The 21,559-nt window shown below is 43.3% G+C and overlaps 1 protein-coding gene across 1 annotated transcript in view; it reads right to left on the bottom strand.

Annotated features, from left to right (window-relative positions):
* The window catches only part of CHID1 (chitinase domain containing 1), a 254,131-nt gene extending 237,064 nt beyond the window's left edge, over positions 1-17,067 (bottom strand). Inside the window, exons 1-4 of the mRNA XM_039533487.1 lie at positions 16,987-17,067; positions 6,062-6,233; positions 2,935-3,084; positions 367-499 (exon numbers count right to left, since the gene is read on the bottom strand). Of these exons, the coding sequence (XP_039389421.1) occupies positions 367-499; positions 2,935-3,084; positions 6,062-6,172 (394 nt within the window). The 5' untranslated portion in view covers positions 6,173-6,233; positions 16,987-17,067. The remainder of the gene's footprint in view (positions 1-366; positions 500-2,934; positions 3,085-6,061; positions 6,234-16,986) is intronic.
* Between the last annotated feature and the right edge of the window lie 4,492 nt (positions 17,068-21,559).

The raw sequence follows: 21,559 nt of genomic DNA, 5'->3' as shown, positions 1-21,559 counted from the left end.
AAAGTTAAATGAAGTTATTACAGATTCATTAAAAATGTTTATGTACATAACCATCTCTGCCTGTTCTTTGTGATGGGCCAGATGAAAGGAGCCACTGAAATCTCCATTCTTCCACTACTCTTTGGGAGATAAATGGGTCTCTCTCTCTATTTTAAAGAGAGAGAGAGAGAGAGAGAGAGAGAGAGACTTTTAATTAGAAGAGTACAGTGACAAAGTGGAATCTCATCCTCAGAAAGACCAGAGACAAATCCATATTAGTATACTGGAAAGGCTAATCATTAGTGTCTTTCATTCAGCCTATGGCAATACTGACTATATATTTCATATATACACATCCAAACATCACACAACACAAAAATAAAGAACCTTGGTCAGCATCATGTAGCCCTGTGAACTGGAACATCTCCTTTCCCTTTCTTTTCACCTGTAGCCAGACTGGGGAGATCAACGTAAATTTGTTTCCAAACATTTTAGCAATGTCGTAGCCATGGTTGTTCCACTTGCAAAGAGGGAAAAGAAAAAGAAAAGAAAAAAAGACATTACAACAGGATCTACAACAGACTTTACTACTTGCCAGATGACCATTTTTCGGTATATTCCAAGGAAAAGTGTTGGAAGGATCACTGCAGGTCACCTTGTGGGCTTCTGAAGAAGTGTTTTGACATGTTTGTAGAGCTTCATTACTTAGTATCAACTATGGAATGCACACTACAAATTTCCAGCAAAGGTAAATGCACAAGCCCATCTTAGCTACAGATTTTACTGAATTTAAGAGAGACTCCAGTGGGGAATGGGATTAATAGGTTATACATTCCATTTTTTTCATGACCAATGGAAGTTAGGAACAGTGAAATTTCACACACCTGCTCTTGTAAGGGATGGAAGAGCCAGACAGTCACAGGATATCCAAGTGGAGTCTGCTAGAAGGCCTAGCCTTCCTGTGATTATGCTTTCCCTCCTTGATAAGTGATAATGCTTCCAACAGAGTCTACTGCATTCAAAACACTTGCTGTAGTGAAGTGTGAACAGAGTCTGCTGAATTTTGCCACATTCTAAAGGAAGCTTCTAGAAAAGCTGCAGGGAGATCTGTACTATTTTGTTTTTAAACAAAACAAGTTCACTCCAGATACCTGAAGCTGTTAAAAATGAAAATTCAGGAAGATAAATATTGTATCTAAATATTTAAAATTCATTTTTCTTATGGCATTTCTACTTTTATAGCACTGCAGACCATGTGGTGAAGACGCTCTATGCCAACAACATTAAAAAACGCCCCCACAAGCAGCATAAGCTGTGTCGCAGAGGAAGCTCTCCCGCCAACACAGCCGCTGTGCACACTAGCACTTACATCAGCATAGCTTATGTTGCTCAGGGGGTAGAATATTCACACCCCTGAGTGATGTAAGTTTTGCTGACATAGGCAGTAGTGTAGACAGTTTTAGACCAAGACTTGTTTAAAAGAAATCATCTCTCAGTCCCCGCCAACATCTTCTCTTCCCCTCTAGCCAACTCCTATGTTAAGGGCTAAAACATGTGCTGCCAGACCATCAATTTTTGCTTTAGCGCTTGCATCCTTACTCCTCTGCAAGACCTTTAAAAAAAAAAAACTGACCACCTTTCTTAATGCGGCACATTTCCTAGAAATTTCTACTGAAGTGATGAGCACTGTAATAGCTAAAGATGAAAACTAAGTCATCATGTGGCTTTGCAGTTGACACATGGAAATAAGTGGTCCAGTTTGCACCCTTCAAGCCATCATTTCAGTCTGTAGAAGACTCTGAAAACACCTACTACTTCGTGTTCAAAATATTTCTGAAACCCAAAAAGAACAGGTACTTCAAGGGATAGGTTTCAGAAATGCTGAGTCTTAAAGGCTTTAACGTGTTTATATTTTGCCATTTTTAAATACATATTCATGTTTTGTTACAACACTGAAATTTAAATCTTGAATTTAACGGGTTCAGATACTTAAAATGCTAGGACTGTAAAATTTGCAAAAATGGACAATGAATTTGGTAGCGCCCTGCTAACAGTAAAAGCAAAATTGGTTTGGGAGCTTGAGTGATCCTTCACTTGGAAGTCAACTTTCACCAAGCTTAACTGGCAAATGGACACAGCTGAATACTTGTCAAAAAAATTCTATCTTTCAAAGGGAGGAAAATAGTACAAACACATAACTGGACTTGAGTCAAAGGGGTAACATTTCCTCGTTGTCCTTCAAATCCCTCCTTCAAACCTCTACTTAGCCATGCCTACAAAAAAGTCAACAGTTCAGCAACTGATGAGCTGCAATAAGTAGTGTTGGTATCATTAGCAATTTATTTATTTTTAACTGGTTACACTTTTTCTTATTTGTTTACACAGCCCTTTACTATTATCAAAACGTATATTCATTATTCTAAAAGGGATCTAGGGAGATGTCTTGAATACTAGCGAGCTTGGAAATAAGGGTTAGTTTGGTGTCAGCAGAAAACGTTTTGCTCTGTATTGAAATTATTCAAGTTGCATTGCGCAGCTATCCATAGTACATATATAGTCCCCATTGCCCTAGTATGTGAGCACATCACAATCTCACACTATCCCTGTGAGACAGGGAACTACTATTATCCCCCTGAGGAACTGGGACACAGAGAGACTATGCAACTTGCATTAAAGTCACACAGAATCCTGTAGCAGAACAGGGAAACACACGCAGGTTCAAGTCCCAGACTAGTACCCAACTAATGAACCATCCTCCTTCTCTTGGGTGGCTATTTGACCAAGCATCAGAAGCAGCTATAATACCGTATTATAAGGAAACTGAAGGGATAGGTACAATATTGTACCTCATGCTTGGCTGAATCTGTTACTGAGGCTGCAAGAATAAAGAAACCTGGCATCTTATTAGTCTTATGTATATTCAGCAAAGACTCTGATTTTTATTTTATTACTTACAGGGGTGATATATCCCAGAACATCTCCCCAGAAGTGTCTCTCCTTCGTTTTCTTGGCACAGTAACTTTTGTGTTCCAACACAATATCTTTTGCCTTTGGATCAGTGACTACCAGACCCCGGTCTTGTACAATTTTGTCTGAATGCAATATCTAAGGGGAAAAACAATTTTTAGAATTACTTTCATTAACAGCATTTGTACAATTAACTACTTTGAGTTAATGTACACTTGAATCACATCATTAAACTTTTAGTGTTCCCTATAAATGATGCAATATAGCTTAGTTAAAAGGAACAGGCTAGAGCTCTGAAATGCTGTCAGTATCAGCAATATTTAAAACCTTACTTTATACACACTTCCCTGCAAACAGAGAAAAGGAGAAAGCCAATTTACTATAGGAACAGAGTATGCCAGTCTCCACACATGAGCAGTATGACATTCATTCAGAGGTTAAATGATTTTGCAATAAGTTCATAATGTACTCTAACATGTTTTGCTTTTTGGAAGAAGACCCTGAGACACTTAACTCTTCGCTATTATAGTCAGACAAATTTAGGACACCATTAGCAAGGTTTAAGAGCTGTTCTACAGTGAGAAGTGACTAAAGCAGTATTGTGGGGTTCATATTTGTGTCTTATGATTCGTATACTCAATATCACACACGATTTTTTTTTCTAATGCCAGTTTTGCAAACCCAGCATGGACTCTGGGAGTCAAGCTAAGTTTCCTCAGACCAGTAATAAGTACAATCCCATTTCTCCAAGTTCAGTTTTACACAGTCCCAACTGATTGGCAATGTACTAATTTCCAGTTTTGCGAGGAATCATAAATTAGATCACTTAACTGTGGTAAGTTTTGTAGTGTTCAAAGGACTGAAATATAAATTAGAGATCCACAGCAGATCAGCTGAATAAGGCGATGCATAGTCTCTTTTCAGAGTATAACTGTAGTCTCAAGTATTATATCAAAACATAATTGCAAGACTGAACGTTCCCAGTTTGGTGTGTTGGTTAAACATTTCAAGGATGCCATTACATTTAAGACATTTTGGATTAAACTTTCATTGTGATTTGGGTATTGAAGGTAGAGATATTGCTTACAGCTTCTACCACTAGCAAAGTATCCACAATCATTAATGTACCATAGGCATCAGGAGCAAGAATAAGGACCAGCTGGAATTCTAGTAACCAAAAGCAGAGCACTAAGGCCTGACAATTTGTCAGCATTTATTGGTTGATGTTGTTGACAGGAAAGAAAAGTCAAATCAACGTCCCACTATTTTTAGCCAGATTTGATTGAGTACAGACATCTAGCAAGAGTGGCTAGTCTTCTAAGGTGGTAGGAGTACAGATATGGTGTCACTTCCTACTGTACCCAGTTTGCTTTGAGGACAGAATAGATTTGGGAGTCAGGGACGGTCTTTTCCAAGCAGTACCTAGCATATCTTGAACACTACTGTGAAACCAACTACATTTTTTTTTCTAAAGAATGCTTTTAATTTTGCACACACCATTTTCAACATCGCCCACCTATCACGCCCTGTTACTCGGTTTTCCATGATTACCATTCAGCATTGCCCCTCTCTGCTGTGAGTAGGTCCATCCTGCCATACCACCAAGCCCTGCTCACCACCTACAATCACTTTCTTCACTCCTGCTCCACACAGCAAGTGTCTTTGGCAGAAATCCTGGAACCATGCTGAATTCTACCACTACAAATTCATTCTCTCCTCCTTCACTTCTGCCCTCTTCCAAGCTAAAACTATTTTATTTTGCCAATTTAAATTGTATCCTATGTCTTCAACCCCAATCACCTTTGACTCACTCCTTAAATCTTTCCCTCCTCCAGCCTCCCAGCTCAGGATCTTGAAATTTCTTCCAAGAGAAAATGGAAAAAACACATGACCTTCCCCCTCCCCTCAGCTCACCTTACCTTTCCCCTCCTACAACTCATCTCCTGTCACAGACACATACTTGTCTGCTCTCTTCCTCTAGCCCCTCCATTTGCCCTGGTGAACCCATCCCATCTCCTGATCTCCCTTGTGCCCACTCTTCTCCTTAAACTCTCACTGTCCTCTGGCTTTTTCCTCTCATAAGACAAGAATGTTTTAGTCTCTCCTACCTTAAAAAAACCAACCTTGACCACTGATTATCCAGCTACCATGCAGTCTCCCTTCTGTCTCAAAGTTCACTGAACACATTCCATCCTAGATCCTCTCCAATGCAGCTTCAGCCCATTGCCCTCCACTTAAACCACTCTCAAATTCTCAGATGACCTCCTTCTAACCAAAGCTCAGAACCAATTCCATCCTCAACCTCCTTCTCCTGTCAGCTATTGTCAACAACATCAACCACATTCCTCCTCTTGAAATCTTACCCTTTGTTGGCTTCTGTGACTCTGTCCTTTCCTGGTTCTTTTTCTCTCTCTTTCTCTAATAGCTCTTTCACCATTTACTTTGAAGAATCCCTGTCATCCTCACCTTCAACTTTCTATGGGGATTCCAGAGGGCTCTGTCCTTGGTCTTTCTGTTTTCCCTCTGCACCTGATCGCTGGGAAATGGTGTTTTTCATTCAATGTGCACACCCTTTCCCAGACTCTGCACGAGGACATTCACTAGTAGCAGCAATGCCAAAAGTGAAGCGGCAAGAATTTATGGCCTGCCCGAAGCACTGTTTTTAACATTAAAGGCAGCCAGAACCACTCTTGCTTTCAGCAATGAGTTCAGGATACTAAAAGGTTCTTTATCAGAAACTTGAAATTTTTAGCTACACAGTTTCAAAATTTTAAATAATGTTCATTTAAGCAAGACAATTTACACCTTTCATGTTTTGCCATTTAGTGAACTTAACACTGTACAGATAGTTATTCTTACAAGTTCAATATCAGCTAAACAGCTTGTCTTCCTTGGTAATGCTTTTAAAATTGTGACTTTTCAATTAAAAAAACAAACACATGGTCCAGCTGTAGTTAAGACTATTCAGTGTCAGTACACTTTAGTTAACTTATTGGTTTCTTACTAAACCATTATAAATTAATGCCAGTAGAAAAACTTTTCAACATCTGCCAACATTCCTTGTTAACTCACTTTGGAGTACAAGTTGTCTGTCATGAACAGCTAGTTCTGATACCTTTTCCTCCAGTGTTTTTGAAGCCATTTTCTTTGCATCTGTCTTTGATAATGTAGCATCAACCAGCTGGTAAATCAAGGCCAAAGAAAGTGCGGTACAAAGAAGTCTCATGGCAGTTTCCACTATGCCAGTCAGCTCTGCTTAAAAGAGACTAGAGTTTTGATTCTCTCTTCTGTGAATACAAGAATACAGCAGTTTAATAGGAGTCAGATTTTCTTGTTTAAGACTTTGCATGAGAAACAGTTGACTTTATTTAGCAAATCATTCTGTCCACTAGACTTTCACATGGTGTTATTCGGAAAGTTTTGGTATAGTAGCACCTTCTATCATAAGGTCAAGCAAATGGGACAGCCTGTTTACACACAGGTCAGCTCCACACGGATTACTGTAACCTCCAATGGCCACACATCATTTAAGTGTTCCCAAGATGCCACAACCGAAAAAGCCTTCCCTTCCCAGTCCAATCACCACTGGCTGCGCTTGTGCCCCATCCCGATCCCCTGCATTAAACTTTGCATCCTGACTTTAAACCCAGCATACCTACTTCCAATGTACAATTCTGAGATTGTTTTGGATTGCCTCCCTACCCTCCTTTTATGGTTCCAGCAAGGTCAGTCTTGAAAGCCTTCTCCCATTCCAGTCATCCCACGGTCTTCCAAGCTGCTCCCATGGACTGAATACCCTCTGAATCAGGAGCCCCTTCCTTTTGTCATTTAAAACCCAAATCAATGCCCAAAACACAAAGACTTTATTTTTAAAAATAAAAGTGATTTAAGAGATCACCCTCCTTCAGGTCAACCTTTAGATTTAGACTCTCCAAGGCAGGATCTGTACTTTTTGGATCATGTACAGAACTGATTACATAGCTGGCCCTTAACTATCATTGGCACAAAGAAAATAATCAGCAAGGGCCCATGAATTCAAGCAACAGACATCCTGTCTTCAGCATTAAAGAGAAAGGTAAGTAGATCAGTTTTGGGACCAATCTTATTTAACCTTTTTATCACTGACCTTGGCACAAAAAGCAGGAATGTGCTAATAAAGTTTGCGGATGACACAAAGCTGGGAGGTATTGCTAACACAGAGAAGGACCGGGATATCATACAGGAAGATCTGGATGACCTTGTAAACTGGAATAATAGTAATAGGATGAAATTTAATAGCGAAAAGTGCAAGGTCATGCATTTAGGGATTAATAACAAGAATTTTAGTTATACATTGGGGACACATCAGTTGGAAGTAACAGAGGAGAAGAAGGACCTCGGAGTATTGGTTGATCACAGGATGACTATGAGCCGCCAATGTGATATGCCTGTTAAAAAAGCTAATGCAGTTTTAGGATGCATCAGGTGAGGTATTTCCAGCAAAGATAAGGAGGTGTTAGTACCGTTATACAAGGCACTGGTGAGACCTCATCTGGAATACTGTGTGCAGTTCTGGTCTCCCATGTTTAAGAAGGATGAATTCAAACTGGAACAGGTTCAGAGAAGGGGTACTAGGATGATCCGAGGAATGGAAAACCTGTCTTATGAAAGGAGACTCAAAGAGCTTGGCTTGTTTAGCCTAACCAAAAGAAGGTTGAGGGGGGATATGATTGCTCTTTATAAATATATCAGAGGGATTAATATCAGGAAGGGAGAGGAATTATTTAAGCTTAGTACCAATGTGGACACAAGAACAAATGGATATAAACTGGACGCTAGGAAGTTTAGACTTGAAATTAGACGAAGGTTTCTAACCATTAGAGGAATGAAGTTCTAGAACAGCCTTCCAAGGGGAGTAGTGGGGGCAAAAGACATATCTGGCTTTAAGACCAAGCTTGATAAGTTTATGGAGGGGATGGTATGATGGGATTGATTAATTGCCAAAATTAGGCTAAAATCAATTGCCAAATTATCAGCAGGTAAGTATGCCCAGTGGCCTGGGATGGGATGTTGGATGGGATGGGATCTGAGTTACTACAGAGAATTCTTTCCTGGGTGCTGGCTGGTGAGTCTTGCCCACATGCTCAAAGTTTAACTGATTGCCATATTTGGGGTCTGGACGGAATTTTCCTCCAGGGCAGATTGGCTGAGGCCCCGGAGGTTTTTCGCCTTCCTCTGCAGCATGGGGCACGGGTCACTTGCTGGAAGATTCTCTGCAGCTTGAGGTCTTCAAACCACAATTTGAGGACTTCAATAACTCAGACATAGATAAGGTGTTTGTTATAGAAGTGGATGGGTGAGATTGTATGGCCTGCGTTGTGCAGGAGGTCAGACTAGATGATCATAATGGTCCCTTCTGACCTTAAAATCTATGAGTAAGTAATATCAAGATGAGGACATCAAATATGAATATTTTACAGTTTCTCACGTTCTATGTTTCTTTGCAGCTCTGTAAAGTTTAACATAGCTAGCTCTTTCCATAAGGTATGACTTTATTAGTCAGACTATATTAAGGTTTTGTTTATCGCTAGATTAAGTAGAAGGTTTATTTAAAAAACAGAGAGAGAGAGAGAGAGAGAGAAAGCATTTACTAAAGACCAAGAGGTCAAAAGATTGCTTATATCCATAGCTCATTTATACAACCTTCTAGTGATGTGCTTATAACCATCTAACCCGCACTACTCATGTCCATAACATGCTTATATCTTTCACAATTTTTTTCGTTATAAACCATTTATAAAATGAACCTTAATAGTGAGTCTGACCTCTTTAATTTGAATACATGAAATATTCTGCACTTGTTAGCCTGCTGTATTCACTCACTCACATTCATACATGACTGTCACATGAGTAAAACACTTTTGAAAACACTGGCTCAAAACTGATTAGTAATTTTGGATGTCAGTTATATGTCCAACTTGAGACTTCTTACAGGAGGCCTCTTTAGAAAACGTTGATCATTCACCCTCTGAAAGTCAAGTCCCAGAGCAGTCTCAAGCTTGGCGTGCATTTTGGGTTTGTTTTCGTTTTTTAAAGTCCCCACCTATGCCTTTCCTTAAATCATAAAAGCAGCCTATGAACTAGTTCTCCATAGAATCGTAGAAGATTAGGGTTGGAAGAGACCTCAGGAGTTCATCTAGTCCAACCCCCTGCTCAAAGCAGGACCAACCCCAACTAAATCATCAACCAGCCATCCCGTATTGATGAAAATACTTTGGCTGCTCAGTAAATTTTGATTATGAAAAATAAATAAAATCTGAAATGCATCTATACTAATCAGTTTCACAGCTAGTTCTTAATAGGTCTTTTGGACATAATGATGTAACCAGAGACAAACAAATACAGCTCTTTGCCTTTCACAAGTGGCATTCTGTGGCAGCACAGACAGCCATCCAGTGACACGGTATCATTTAATTCCAAAAATAAGCTAGAATCCCAGTACTGGTTCTTTCAATGATTATGTAAATGCCAGTTCAGAGACTAAACTATTGCTATTTTGAAGACTACAAGCAACAGATTTACAAGAAAAAAAAAACCTAGAATACCAAAAACACTATGAGAAGCCTTTACAGTCATCAATGTTTATAAAATGGATATCAGGAAATTTTGACTGGAGGAAATGGGAGACACCCCCAAGTGGCTAGTAGTTTCTTGGCAGAGAGTGCTGGACTTTGAAAGACAAAACAGCATACAACTTCTGTTTTAATCACTATTGTCCATTTAGTTTTTTAGCTATGCTACAAATAGTTATACAAGAGTGCTTCTGATTGGGGAAGCACTTTAACTTTGTAACAGGTTGAGAAAAAAAAAAACACCCCTGTTATGTTTACATAGAGAATTTTTTATTTTGTCATGTTTCAGAAACAAAGCAAGTTCACAAAAGTGTCTATGGCCTAGCCTGAGGGTGAAATGCTGCCTCCAGATCCCTACAATGGAATCCACTGCCCCATGTGTTTCTTGTAGCAGTAGATTATGGGGGAAACCTATCAAAATTTCATTCCTGGTGAACTTAGCCTGCAAGTTTCAAGTCAACCAAGGGAGATACAGGTTTGACAAACAAATATGAGTGTGTGCATTTATTCTTAATATCTGAATTGTCACACTCAAGCTTCTTGCAAGTCAATGGTGCAACACAGTGGTGGCAAATTATGGGCACTTGGGGATTTAAAAAATAACTAGGTATCTTTTCCAAGCTCAAGATGATGGGTTACCTGAAATAGAACTGAACAGAACTGTCCTATCCACAGACCACATAACATTGAATATCAAGTTATTCTTTACACTCAGAACAAATATAATCAAAGAGAGGTTGGAGGAAAAGTTGTCTTTTACACACGTTAGGCTGGTTTTCCTCTGTGTAATTCCCTCAAGTGGTCACTGAGGAAACCAAGTAGTCAAGGGATGAGGAGTAATATGATGACATTAATTTAATTAAAAACTGGTTAAGGGATGGAAGTATAAATGACTAGTTTTCAACATAAAAAAAAGAGGCTAGGAGCAGGATACAAGGATTCATATTAGGAACAGTGTTTAATTATGGAGAACTAATAGCTGTTCTATAGTCAAGTTAAACTGACTTTCATAAAACTGAGATCCAACAAAAATCAGCTTTTTCATACATTATGCCCCAAAATTCACATTTTAATCACAAGGTAGATTTTGTACAGGTTTGAACAGTTTTTTGAAATGGCATTTAATAAAATCTCTACTATTCAATTTGAAGACTAACTTTTATTGGCTCACACCTCCAAGACTGCTATGCTTACAGACCTCAAGTTGGTTTTGTTGACCTTGTTGAGAAGTGTGTTTTAGTATTTTAGAATTAGAAGCATATTAGATGTTAATAGCGTGTAGATACCTCTACACAAAAGATAGGCAAATAAGTTATTAAGAGGCTCAAAAGAAGTACTCAATGAGTAGTGAAATGCTGGGAGCAGTCAGAAATATCCTCTTCCCCGGGAGAAAACAGGGTCAATAAACTAACCATCTTGTTTACAAAAGAGAACTATTACAGTAACAAGTAAATTAGGATTGCTTGTCCCCCTCATCTGTCCCTCTGCCCCATCTGAAGAAAGCTGCCCTTTACTTCTACTTCTCTGTTTTAACTTGGCTAAAAAAACGCCCCAATCCTTCAAACACTTGTCCAGTGCAGAGAAGCTCTCCAAGGTGTGAGTGTCAAGAAATGTTTGCATATTTAGCATATGTCTGCACTACAATTGGATGGGAGGGGGCAGAGGTGATTTCAGTAAATGTAGACATACGCAAGCTAGCTTTAATCTGGCTGGTCCAAGTACCAATAGCAATGAAACCACAGCAGCACAGAGGACCTGCATACGTACTGGGGCAGCCAGCCTACTTTGAACTGTGGGCTGCCACAATTTCACTACTATTGGTACTTGCACCACCTAGATTAAAGCTAGCTCAGGTATATCTTTATGTGCTGCAATCACGCTGCCAATTGCAGTGAAGACATACCCTCAGAGTGGCATGACATAGGAAGTGGGAAGACAAACAAATACTATTACTTGGAGCTATAGACCCAGGCTACTCCTATAGCTATTTTGTAAGTACAAAGCAAAATTTAAGTTACTAAGAAAAAAATTATAAAGTTAAGTGACCTGCTGCTGACTGTGTTGCTGCAGCTTCTGGATTGAGCCAGAAATAGATTAGCTGTATTAATTATGCTATTGCAATGGTGTTTTGAGATTTTCCTTTGATAAGTGGAATCCTTTCCTTGGGGTAATGATGATGCTGAAAACCTTGCAGCATTAAGCCCCATGATTTTAAGGTCCAATCAGCAATTCAAGATAGGAACAGCTAGTGCATGTGCAACGGTAACATCAAGTCAACCACAAGCCAGCGTGCCGGTGCATCGTCAACATTCCCTGTGAAACTTGTACAAGTAGTGGCTGTTCATAATGTAAGCCACACACAAGACTTAATTAAGACCTTAATCCAAAATTATCTTATAAAGTAACTACAGAAGGGAAGAAGGGAGGTTGGAAAGCTAAGGGATTGAGCTAAGATATGTTTGAAAATATGGAAACTTTGTTTTCTTATTAATGTCCAGTCAAGGATCAGATCCATAATAATGAATCCATGCCCCAGAAAGGTCTCAACCTACATGTCGGGCAGGACACAATGGGTGGATGAAACAGGCAAGTGGAGTGAGGGGGGATGAGGAAGATGTGGCAAGTCTAGCAAAAAGCATTTGCCTAATCTATGCTAGACAGAAGCCATTCGTATGCCACATGGTAAAAGTGGGTTTAAAGAAGAATGAAGAGAGGATAAGGTGAAAGCTTTATGAATTTTGACAGGAAGCTTCCCTACACCAGACAACCTGGAAGAAAACAAAAGTGCATGAGGGTGAAGCTGGCAGTGGTAGAGCAAAGATAGGGATGGAGAACTCAGTAAGCTAGTAGGTCTGATATGGTGGTGCTAAACAGTGAAGGACCTCAGAGGCAAAGGCAAAGATAAATTTGATGCAGTAGAGGGGAAGCCAGAGGAAGGATGCAGAGGGAGTGGTGATGCTGGAGTCACAAGCCAGGAAAGTGATCTTAGCAGCAGTGTTTTGAATAAACTAAGGAGGCAGTGTGACTGGTACCAAGGCAAGAGCAGATTTCAGTAGTCAAGAAGGTATGAGACGAAGACCTTGAACAAAAGAAAAGATCAAGTCTTAGAAATACTGTGGGCCTAAAGAATCTCAGTGAGGAGCCCCTGAAAAAGCCCATCCTCTGCAGGCCTAGGCTGGCTGGGGTCAACCAACATCCCTACAATATATAAAAAGCTGATGGGGTCTGCAGTTGTCATCCCTGCAAGCCGTAGAGCAGCAATTGTCAAACTGTGGGTCGGGACCCCAAAGTGGGTCATTTTAATAGGGTCACCAAGGCTGGTGTTAGATTTGCTGGGGCCAAACCCTCAGGCCTTCAGCCCTGGGTGACAGGGCTCAGGTTACAGACCACCGCCTGGGGATGAAGCCCCTGGGCTCCGGCTTTGGCCTCCCAGCCCAGAGCAGAGGAGCTCGTGTTTTGGCTTTGGTCCCCCTTCCTGGGGTCGTGTAGTAATTTTTGTTGACAGAAGGAGGTCACGGTTCATTGAAGTTTGAGAACCCCTGCCATAGAGGCTGCCAATCAATCTTCCATCCTACTAGCTAAAGATAAACCATTAACCTCTGCGCACTGAGCTAGAAGCACAATTCTTTTCCCAAGCTTGCCCCTCAACAGTACCCTCATTCTCAGATTCTTTACAATAAGACACCAAAACCTCCCTAAAGCCTGCTTTTTGGTAGCAGAGGAGGAAGAGCACCATGTTTAAACTCATGGGAGGAGGTCCCTAGGTAAAATGGTGGTGAGGACCATTTTAGTACCTAGATAGTTAATGCAAATCTGTGAAAACTATAGACTAAATACTGACTCCACCAGAAGCTGATAAACACTGATCTGAAGATGTTCGCTACTAGCTTCAATATTTGGAACAATTTCTCAGCAATAGCACTTTAACTGGCTGAAGATGGCAAGTTCCAAAGACACAAACAGAAAAACCCTTGCGGAACAGCAGTCAGATGGCAAATGTGTTCTGAAAGTGTTCAGACTTCAGCACTTTGTCACATCCAAGCGTATGATATCCACATACCAACTTCATTCAATAAACATTTGCTCTTGAATACGTAGAAGGTATTTTATTGCTAGACAAGAGTTCTGCAAATAGTAGTTCAACTGACAGCCAGTATTGGAACCTTCTTTTTAATATTTTGTTATTTGGCTGCAGCAATTTTTTAAAAGTCAAGTAAGATAGCTCAGTAGTAGTGACGCTCCAAGTGTTGAAAAATTCATTAACTGAGCTATAAATGCTTTTTAAAAAATAAAGCAAAAGCTGAACAGCACGTTTTCCAGCACAGCTGTAGCTTTGTAAAACCAATGTAATCAATGATTTAAGTCAGCGTTTCTCAAGCTGGGGTCCACAAGGGTACTCCAGGGGGTCTACAGGCCCCACTGATCAACTCAACTCTTCCCCCTCTCTCCCAGCACCTCCTCCACGCCAAGGAACAGCTGTTCAGTGGTGTGCAGGAGGCACTGGGAGGAAGTGGGAGGAGCAGGAACAGAGAATACTCCAGGGAGGGGACAGTGGGGAAGAGGTGGAAGGGGGTGGGAAAAGGTGGGGGCACAGCTTTGGGGGAAGAGGTGGAGTGGTGGCAGAGCCTGGGACTAAGCAGGGCCAGGGGGCCCACAAAGAATTTTAAATATAAATGGGGGCCCTCAGGTTGCTAAAGTTTGAGAACTGCTGATTTAAGTTGTTCTACCTGCCTGAAAAACCTCTTTCAAATTTGTCTGCAGCAAACTTCTCCCAAAATTCCAGATTGAGAAGGGCACAAAGAGGATTAAAACCCAAAAATTCTTCAACAAACTCAGCAGTGAGGTTTTCCTATATTGCATGCCACTGTAGTATTCAAATGAGATCTAACACCCCTTAGGCCTTTCCCTATATTCAAAGTTGCTCCAGTTTAACTAAATCAGTTAAAAACACTTAGTTAAATTGATGCAAAATTAGATGCTAATTTGAGTTCAATTTGGGTTTCAGTAAATCAGTATAAACCAGGTTTAAGTTGAATTAAGAGTGTCCACACAGGGTTTTGCACTGTTTTAACTAATTTGGTTTATTACACTTATTTTGAAGAAGTGCAACTCTGGACATAAATGGGGCCTTTAAGATGTTAGTTCTGTCATAACAAGGTGGTCAATACAATTAACTCTATTTCCCATGATGCCGACACTCAGTAAGCTTTAATATGTTTATCTTCTAAGAATTTGTGAGTTTGAAACTTGCATTCATCTTTGAGACCCTGTTGAAGAAATAACTGAGATGTCCTGAACAAGGACAAGACAATCAGATGTAATTTACTAGACCAAACACTGAAGGTGTATTGTCAATATAATTCATATTGAAAAAGACAGCAAGAAAATGTAACAGGTTAGAGTAAAAACTGAAATACTCTTTAAAATCCAGTTTACTTATAGGGTACAATTAATGCTCTTTGTTTACTTTCAGCATTTCACTTTGCTTCAGAGAATTGCTCCAATATAGGCAAGATATTTGAAAACAAACAGATAATGGAGTTATACTTATTAAACAAATATGTTGCCCACAAGTGTTTTTTTTAAAGCCAAGTTTCCGTTTAAGTTTAAAGAAACATTTACAACACTTGTGTTAATACTCTTAAATGGGTTTACAAAACACAATGACTAGAAGTGTTTATAAATTTAAATTCAGATGAAAGGTTTGTTTAAAATTTCATATTGGGCCTACTTCCAGTTGCTAGTGCCTCCAGTTATTCCCCCCCCCCCCCTGCAAAAAATGGCACCCTTTTCTGACATCTCCCAAATAAGGAAATGTTGCCCTAAGAACTTCTGTATTGTTTGTTGCTTATGTGTTAGTTGAATAAGTAGTAACCCTATTATCTACTGGTCATCAAATATGAAAATATTTACAAACCTCACCAGAGTGAGGAGACACTGTGACTACTTGCTACCTAAAGGATGAAAGTGGAGGTTAAGTCTTCTTGGGAGGGGTGAATAGTCAGAAAGATCTACTGACCATGAACAGTGGAGCAGCTTTGGTAGAGAGTAGACCTAGGAACCCGGAGATGGGACACTAAACAGAAAGAAGTGACAAAGAGTAACAGAAGTATTGGAGCATAAGCTTTCGAGGGTGAATACCCACTTTGTCAGATGCACCCACGAAAGCTTATGCTCCAATACTACTGCTTTTTACGGATCCAGACTAACATGGCTATCCCTCTGATACTAAACAGAAAGAGTTCAGACTTATTACAGAGAACTCTTTTCTACGCATCTGGCTGGTAGGTCTGGCCAACATGCTCAGGGTCCAATTGACTGTCATATTTAGGATCAGGCAGGAATCCCCCTGAGTCAGATTAGCAGATTTTTCCTCCTTCCTCTGCAGCATTTATTATTTTTTTGTGGGGGAGGGGAGACAGGCAAGGGGGTCACTTGCTGGTTTAAACTACAGTCAATGGTGAATTCTCTGTAACTTGAAGTCTTTAAAGCAAAATTCCAGGATTTCAGTAACTCAGGCAGAGATTATACGCTTACAACAGAAGCAAGTGGGTGAGGTTCTGGGGCAGGGATCAGCAACCTTTGGCACGCGGCCCGCCAGGGAAAGCACCCTGGCCAGCCAGATCGGTTTGTTTACCTGCCGCATCCGTAAATTCAGCCGATCGTGGCTCCCACTGGCTGCGGTTCACCGTCGCAGGCCAACAGGGGGGTGCGGGAAGCAGCGCGAGCTGAGGGATGCGCTGGCCCCCCGCTTCCCGCCTCCCTGTTGGCCTGGAATGGCAAACCACAGCCAGTGGGAGCTGCAATCGGCCAAACCTGCAGACACAGCAGGTAAACAAACCAGGCCACTTGCCACAGGTTGCTGATCCCTGTTCTGGGGTTTGCAATGGGGCAGACTGCAGGATCATGATGGTCCCGCCTGGCCTTAAAGACCAGAATGCCAAAGCAGCAGGTTGACACCCACAGCCACCCCCTCCAATTAATTCCCACCACCACCTCTCAGTGGAGAGGCAACCCCAGGGATATCCCCACAGGTCCATTGTGGGAAGAGGCCACCAGCCAGGGGATAAGGGGGAGAAGTAGAAACACCAGCCATCCCATCCCCGCATTTCTCCACCGTGCTTGGGCAGCAGAGGAGACATTCAGAGACGTTATTAACCGGGAGGGAGGGGGAAACTGAGGGGGAAGGAGCTCCACCTCCCTCAGCCACCGCTACGGGCAGAGGCGCTGACGCAAACGAAGGGGAAGAGCCGGACACCGGCACCGCGCGGGACCGGCCAGCCGCGCGCGCGCGGGCTGGGGAGCAGCCTTCAGAGCCAGAGCTCGGTGCCGCCCGCCTGGCGCTCGCTCTCCCTGCCCCGGCAGCCAGGCTGGCGCAATCGCCGCCGTGAGGCGGGCTCCCCACTCCTGCTGCCCACCCGGCTGTTACCCCGGCCGCTGCTGCCACCGCCGCCGCCGCCTGCTGCTGCTTCCCTCCGCAACCTGACCGGCCGGGACTCGGAAGTGGAAGCGAGCGGGGAGGGCCTACCCCAGGGCTCGCCTTTTAAAGCGGCCGCCCACGCTCCCTGTGCCGGGGACAGGCGCTACCAGCGGTGCTCCGGCCACCGAACAACAAATCAATACATCGATATCGGGGGAACGGGAAAGCAAGGGGGGGGGGCGAGTGTTTTCAGCTGGTCAATTAAAGGTCCCGCCTCCTGCAACGCTTTTTCCTTTCCCACAAGCGCGGGAGCCCTGCCACTGCTAATGGGGCTTTCTGGCTTTAGGTCCTGCCTGGCAGCGTCCCGACCCTTGCAGCGTGCATGACACGGCCTCGTTCTACACACGCAGCGGGGCTTTCCCAGAGCGCTCAGCCTCCTGCAGGGCCCACCAGGGCCGGCTTTAGGAAGTGCGAGGCCCAATTTTAACAGTTTTGATGGGCAGGGGCCGCTCCAGGCCCCAGCACGCCAAGCGCATGCTTAGGGCGGCATGCCGCAGGGGGCTCTTTGCCGGTCGCCCGGAGGGCAGCAGGCGGCTCCAGTGGACCTCCCGCAGGCGTGCCTGGGGAGGGTCCGCTGGTCCCGCGGCTTCGGTGGAGCATCCACAGGCATGCCTGCGGGAGGTCCACCAGAGCCACGGGACCGGCGACCGGCAGAGCGCCCACTGCGGCGTGCCGCCGTGCTTGGGGCAGCGAAATGGCTAGAGCCACCTCTGTCGACAGGGCCCCGCAGGAATGACTTTATAAAAAAAAAAACACATGTAAAACAACACGTGGGGCTTGTGCTCACCGTGCGATGCTCCGAGTCTTCGGCGGCACTTCAGCAGTGGGTCCTTCACTTGCTCTGGTCTTCAGCGGTACTGAAGGACCCGCCGCCGAAGTGCCACTGGAGACCCAAAGTGCCACCAGATGAGTAAAAATTAAAAAGGCACCTCTAACCAGGGAAGGGATTCTCACTGGGTGCAGGGCCCTCTTAGGCGCAGGGCCCGATTCAGGGGAATTGGTGGAATAGGCCTAAAGCCGGCCCTGGGGCCCACTGCTGTCCCGCTTCTCCCAGGCGGCTCTCACAGATGAATGAGCTGGGCAGACCGTTCACTGGGGAAATTAGTTTGATTTCATCAGCTTTGCTTTCCCACCCTTCAAAATGGAAGTAGGCCAGGGGTGGTCAACCTATGGCTCCTGAGCCACATGCGGGTGCTTCAGAAGTTAATACAGTAACTCCTCACTTAAAGTCATCCCGGTTAACGTCGCTTGGTTGCTGATCAATTAGAGAACATGCTTGTTTAAAGTTATGCAATGCTCCCCTCTAATGTTGTTTGGCAGCTGCCTGCTTTGTCCACTGCTTGCAGGAAGAGCAGCCCATTGCAGTTAGCTGGTGGGGTCTTGGAATCAGGGTGGACCTGCAGCCCCCCTATCAGCTCCCTGCTCCTCTAAGTTCCCTGTGCTGCAGCTGCCCAGCAGGCAATCAATCGGCAGTTCAGCTGTCCCTCCCCTGACTGCCATGTGCTGCAGGGGTGGTTCTATGTTGTTTGCCACCCCAAGCACCGCAGTCAAGCAGCCTTCGGTGGCGTGCCTGCAGATGGTCCACTGGTCATGCGGATTCGGCTGCATTTCTGCGGGTGATCTGCTGGTCCCGCACCTTCGGCACCCGCTGCCAAATTGCCTCCGAAGCTGTTTGTCAGTTTGAAGGCAGCAACCAGCCTCCCAAGGAAAGGATTTGTATCTATGATCCCTAGGGTCAAAGAACTGTGCTTCTTCTTCAGCTAAGCCACCATGTGAGCACATAGTTCTATGTGTACAAACAAGAGAGTTCTTGAGGAATCAATAGCTCCCATACATACAAATAGTCTGTAAGCCAATACTAAAGCTTTTGTAATGCAATAAGTTTTGAAATATTTCTAAACTGGTCCTTGGTACTGCTCAACAGTTGAGCTTAGGGGCAGTCCAGTGATAATTTTTAATGAAATTCACAGCCTTATTTTCCCTGCTTCTTTACAATGAAAACGACAAAAACAGATATTTTTATGGGCTATATCAGGGGTAGGCAACCTATGGCACCCGTGCCAGAGGTGGCACGTGAGCTTATTTTCAGTGGCACTCACACTGCACAGGTCCTGGCCATTGTACTATTTTGATTTGGATGTGTTTCACATCCACCGTGCAAGGTGAAAGTGACAATGCAAGCTGCAAGGCACATAAGGATGTGACCCATGACATTCTATGTTGAACTACAGACACTGGGGTAAGGAAGTGAGAAATAAAAAGATAAGATTATATGACTATTGTGGTTTGTTGTCTTTACTACTTGATGGTAATCAATGTAAGCTTCATTACAATTTTCCTTTTACCCTCATTCTTTGTGTTGTGGGCCTCATGAAAACTGTAAGTTGAATAAACAAAGGAGACTTGTCTGGCTGGCTGTGAGGGAGTATGGGAAGGGGCAGCATGGAAATTATGGGAGTGGCAAAAGCACACCAAGAGAGTATGTTAAGTTACTGTAGTCTACTAAGCACTTGAGTGCATTATATAGCTATTTTGTGGCTTGAATAGATTTTTGATCACACTGATCATTGGACTCATTGCAGTCTGTGAAGTATCCTTACCTCTCCCAGTCCATCATCATGTTAATGTTTTATATTTGCTTTAGTTGGGGTTCTTACAATTCATGGAAGCCCAAAAACCATGAGATTCTAATTACTGGAATTGTATTGTCTATTCAGATGCATACTCTACAGCTTCCAAATCAGCATTTAATATGAAGGCAATACAACAGTGCTAAACTAGCAAACAGAATCACTGGTATTCCTGGAGCCAGTTCAGTCCTCTCACATGCCTGACTCCCACTGAAGCTAGCACGCATGCTACATTTGGAACAGATCAGTAGTCTTGCCAGCAAAGTCAGAGGGACAGACCCTCAGTACTACAAGCTCCACTAAGGTTCCCAGCAATACAAGTTCTCTTCTCCATCCTCACCAAAAGTTTGTGAACACCTCTCTCTTCCCAGATATTCTCTGCCTCATCCTCCTTCCAAATTTCCAGTCTCTATTATCCACACCCACTCAATGTGGTTCTCTGACCCCCCTTTAATGGTGGCTGGAACACACAGAGATTGATGAGTCTGGCACAGTCTTTGCTGACAGAGCACAGTCTTTATCAGTACAGGCTCATGCTTTTAGAACTGGTGGTCCCAGATTTACTGGTGTTGGACACAGGGCCCAAGGGTCAATTTCCTTTCTGCAACCAATGCACCCCCTCTCTGCCAGGCTGGGCTCCCCACACAGTCTGCACTCAGAGCTGACAGGAATGGAAGATGCTGAGTCAGAAAGAGCAGCCTGCCCGGGAAGGGTCAGTGCAGCTCCCACTAGCAGGAGGCTGCAGCTGAAGGTCAGCTCAGCTGATCAGCAAGTCTCTGAGTGAGTTTTGCTGTTGTAAGTTTCAGGATTGTTCTAGCTTACTGCTGGCTGATTATGGTCCTATAGGACCTTTTGGGCAGCCAGGGATCTCTGGGATGTGATGACCCCAGAGGCCGACCTTAGGGAAAATGGTGCTCTGGATGAACTTGTATTTTGGTGCCTCTGGCCTCCGGTGCCTCCCCAGGCTCTCTACCCATCCCCCTATTGCCCCTGGCCCCAGCTGCCTCCCCATAAATCCCCCCATCACCCCCGGCCCTTGCTGCCTCTCTTCCCTCCATTGCCCTGAGCTCCCTTCCATGGCCTCACAACCCAGGCCCGCCCCGCTCCTTCCCTTTTGACCACAGTGCGCCCCCTCCCCCAACTATAGTGTCCTGGGCAGTCACCCACCCATAACCCTGCTCACTCCCTACACTGGGAGTGTGTTGTGTATGAGCCAGCCACACTGCTGTACACGATTTTCCTATGCCAAGGGAACTCTCTACTCGCCGGTTTCAGTTGTTTTGTGCTATGAGTGGTAAAAAGCAGCCATAACAGGGCTGAGGATCTGGCTGTTTGTCTCCACAACATGCCATCCAACCCAATCAATAATTGTTTGAACACAAACAAAAGATTTAAGATGACTCATCTCAAACCTTTGCTTTACTGTGCCTGGTTTAGCTAGATTTCTCCTCTGAGTTTTCCTGAATCCTAGGGATTTATGACATTTAGGAATTTTCCAGATTTTGAAATTTTTAGGCTGCACTTACATTAGGTGGTTTGAAATATATTGTACCTTTGGAGCAGGGACTCTTTTTTATGTATTTGTACAGTACCTGCACAATGGGGCCCTGGGCACTATGACAACACAAATAAATAACATAGTGGGAAGGTTTTGAAGGAGTAACTTTAAGTATTTTAAGTTTTTGAACTCTGATTCACAGTAGTACAGCATGATACAGAGGCTAGTTCTCTATGGTCTTGTACTTTGTGTAGTCAATTACACTTGTGCAAAGTGAGCACAATTCTGTTTTGGCAGCATTTTACTCCCACTTTGCATTAGTCCTAATGAATATATGGTGCAAGAACCTGTAAAATCATGTTTTTGGTTCACTACCCCAACTAATTGCCACTTT

The sequence above is a fragment of the Mauremys reevesii genome, linkage group 4 (assembly GCF_016161935.1).
Source record: "Mauremys reevesii isolate NIE-2019 linkage group 4, ASM1616193v1, whole genome shotgun sequence".
Taxonomy (NCBI): domain Eukaryota; kingdom Metazoa; phylum Chordata; order Testudines; family Geoemydidae; genus Mauremys; species Mauremys reevesii.
Note: the sequence above shows the minus strand (reverse complement) of the source record. Positions and strands in the feature narration are given on the sequence as shown.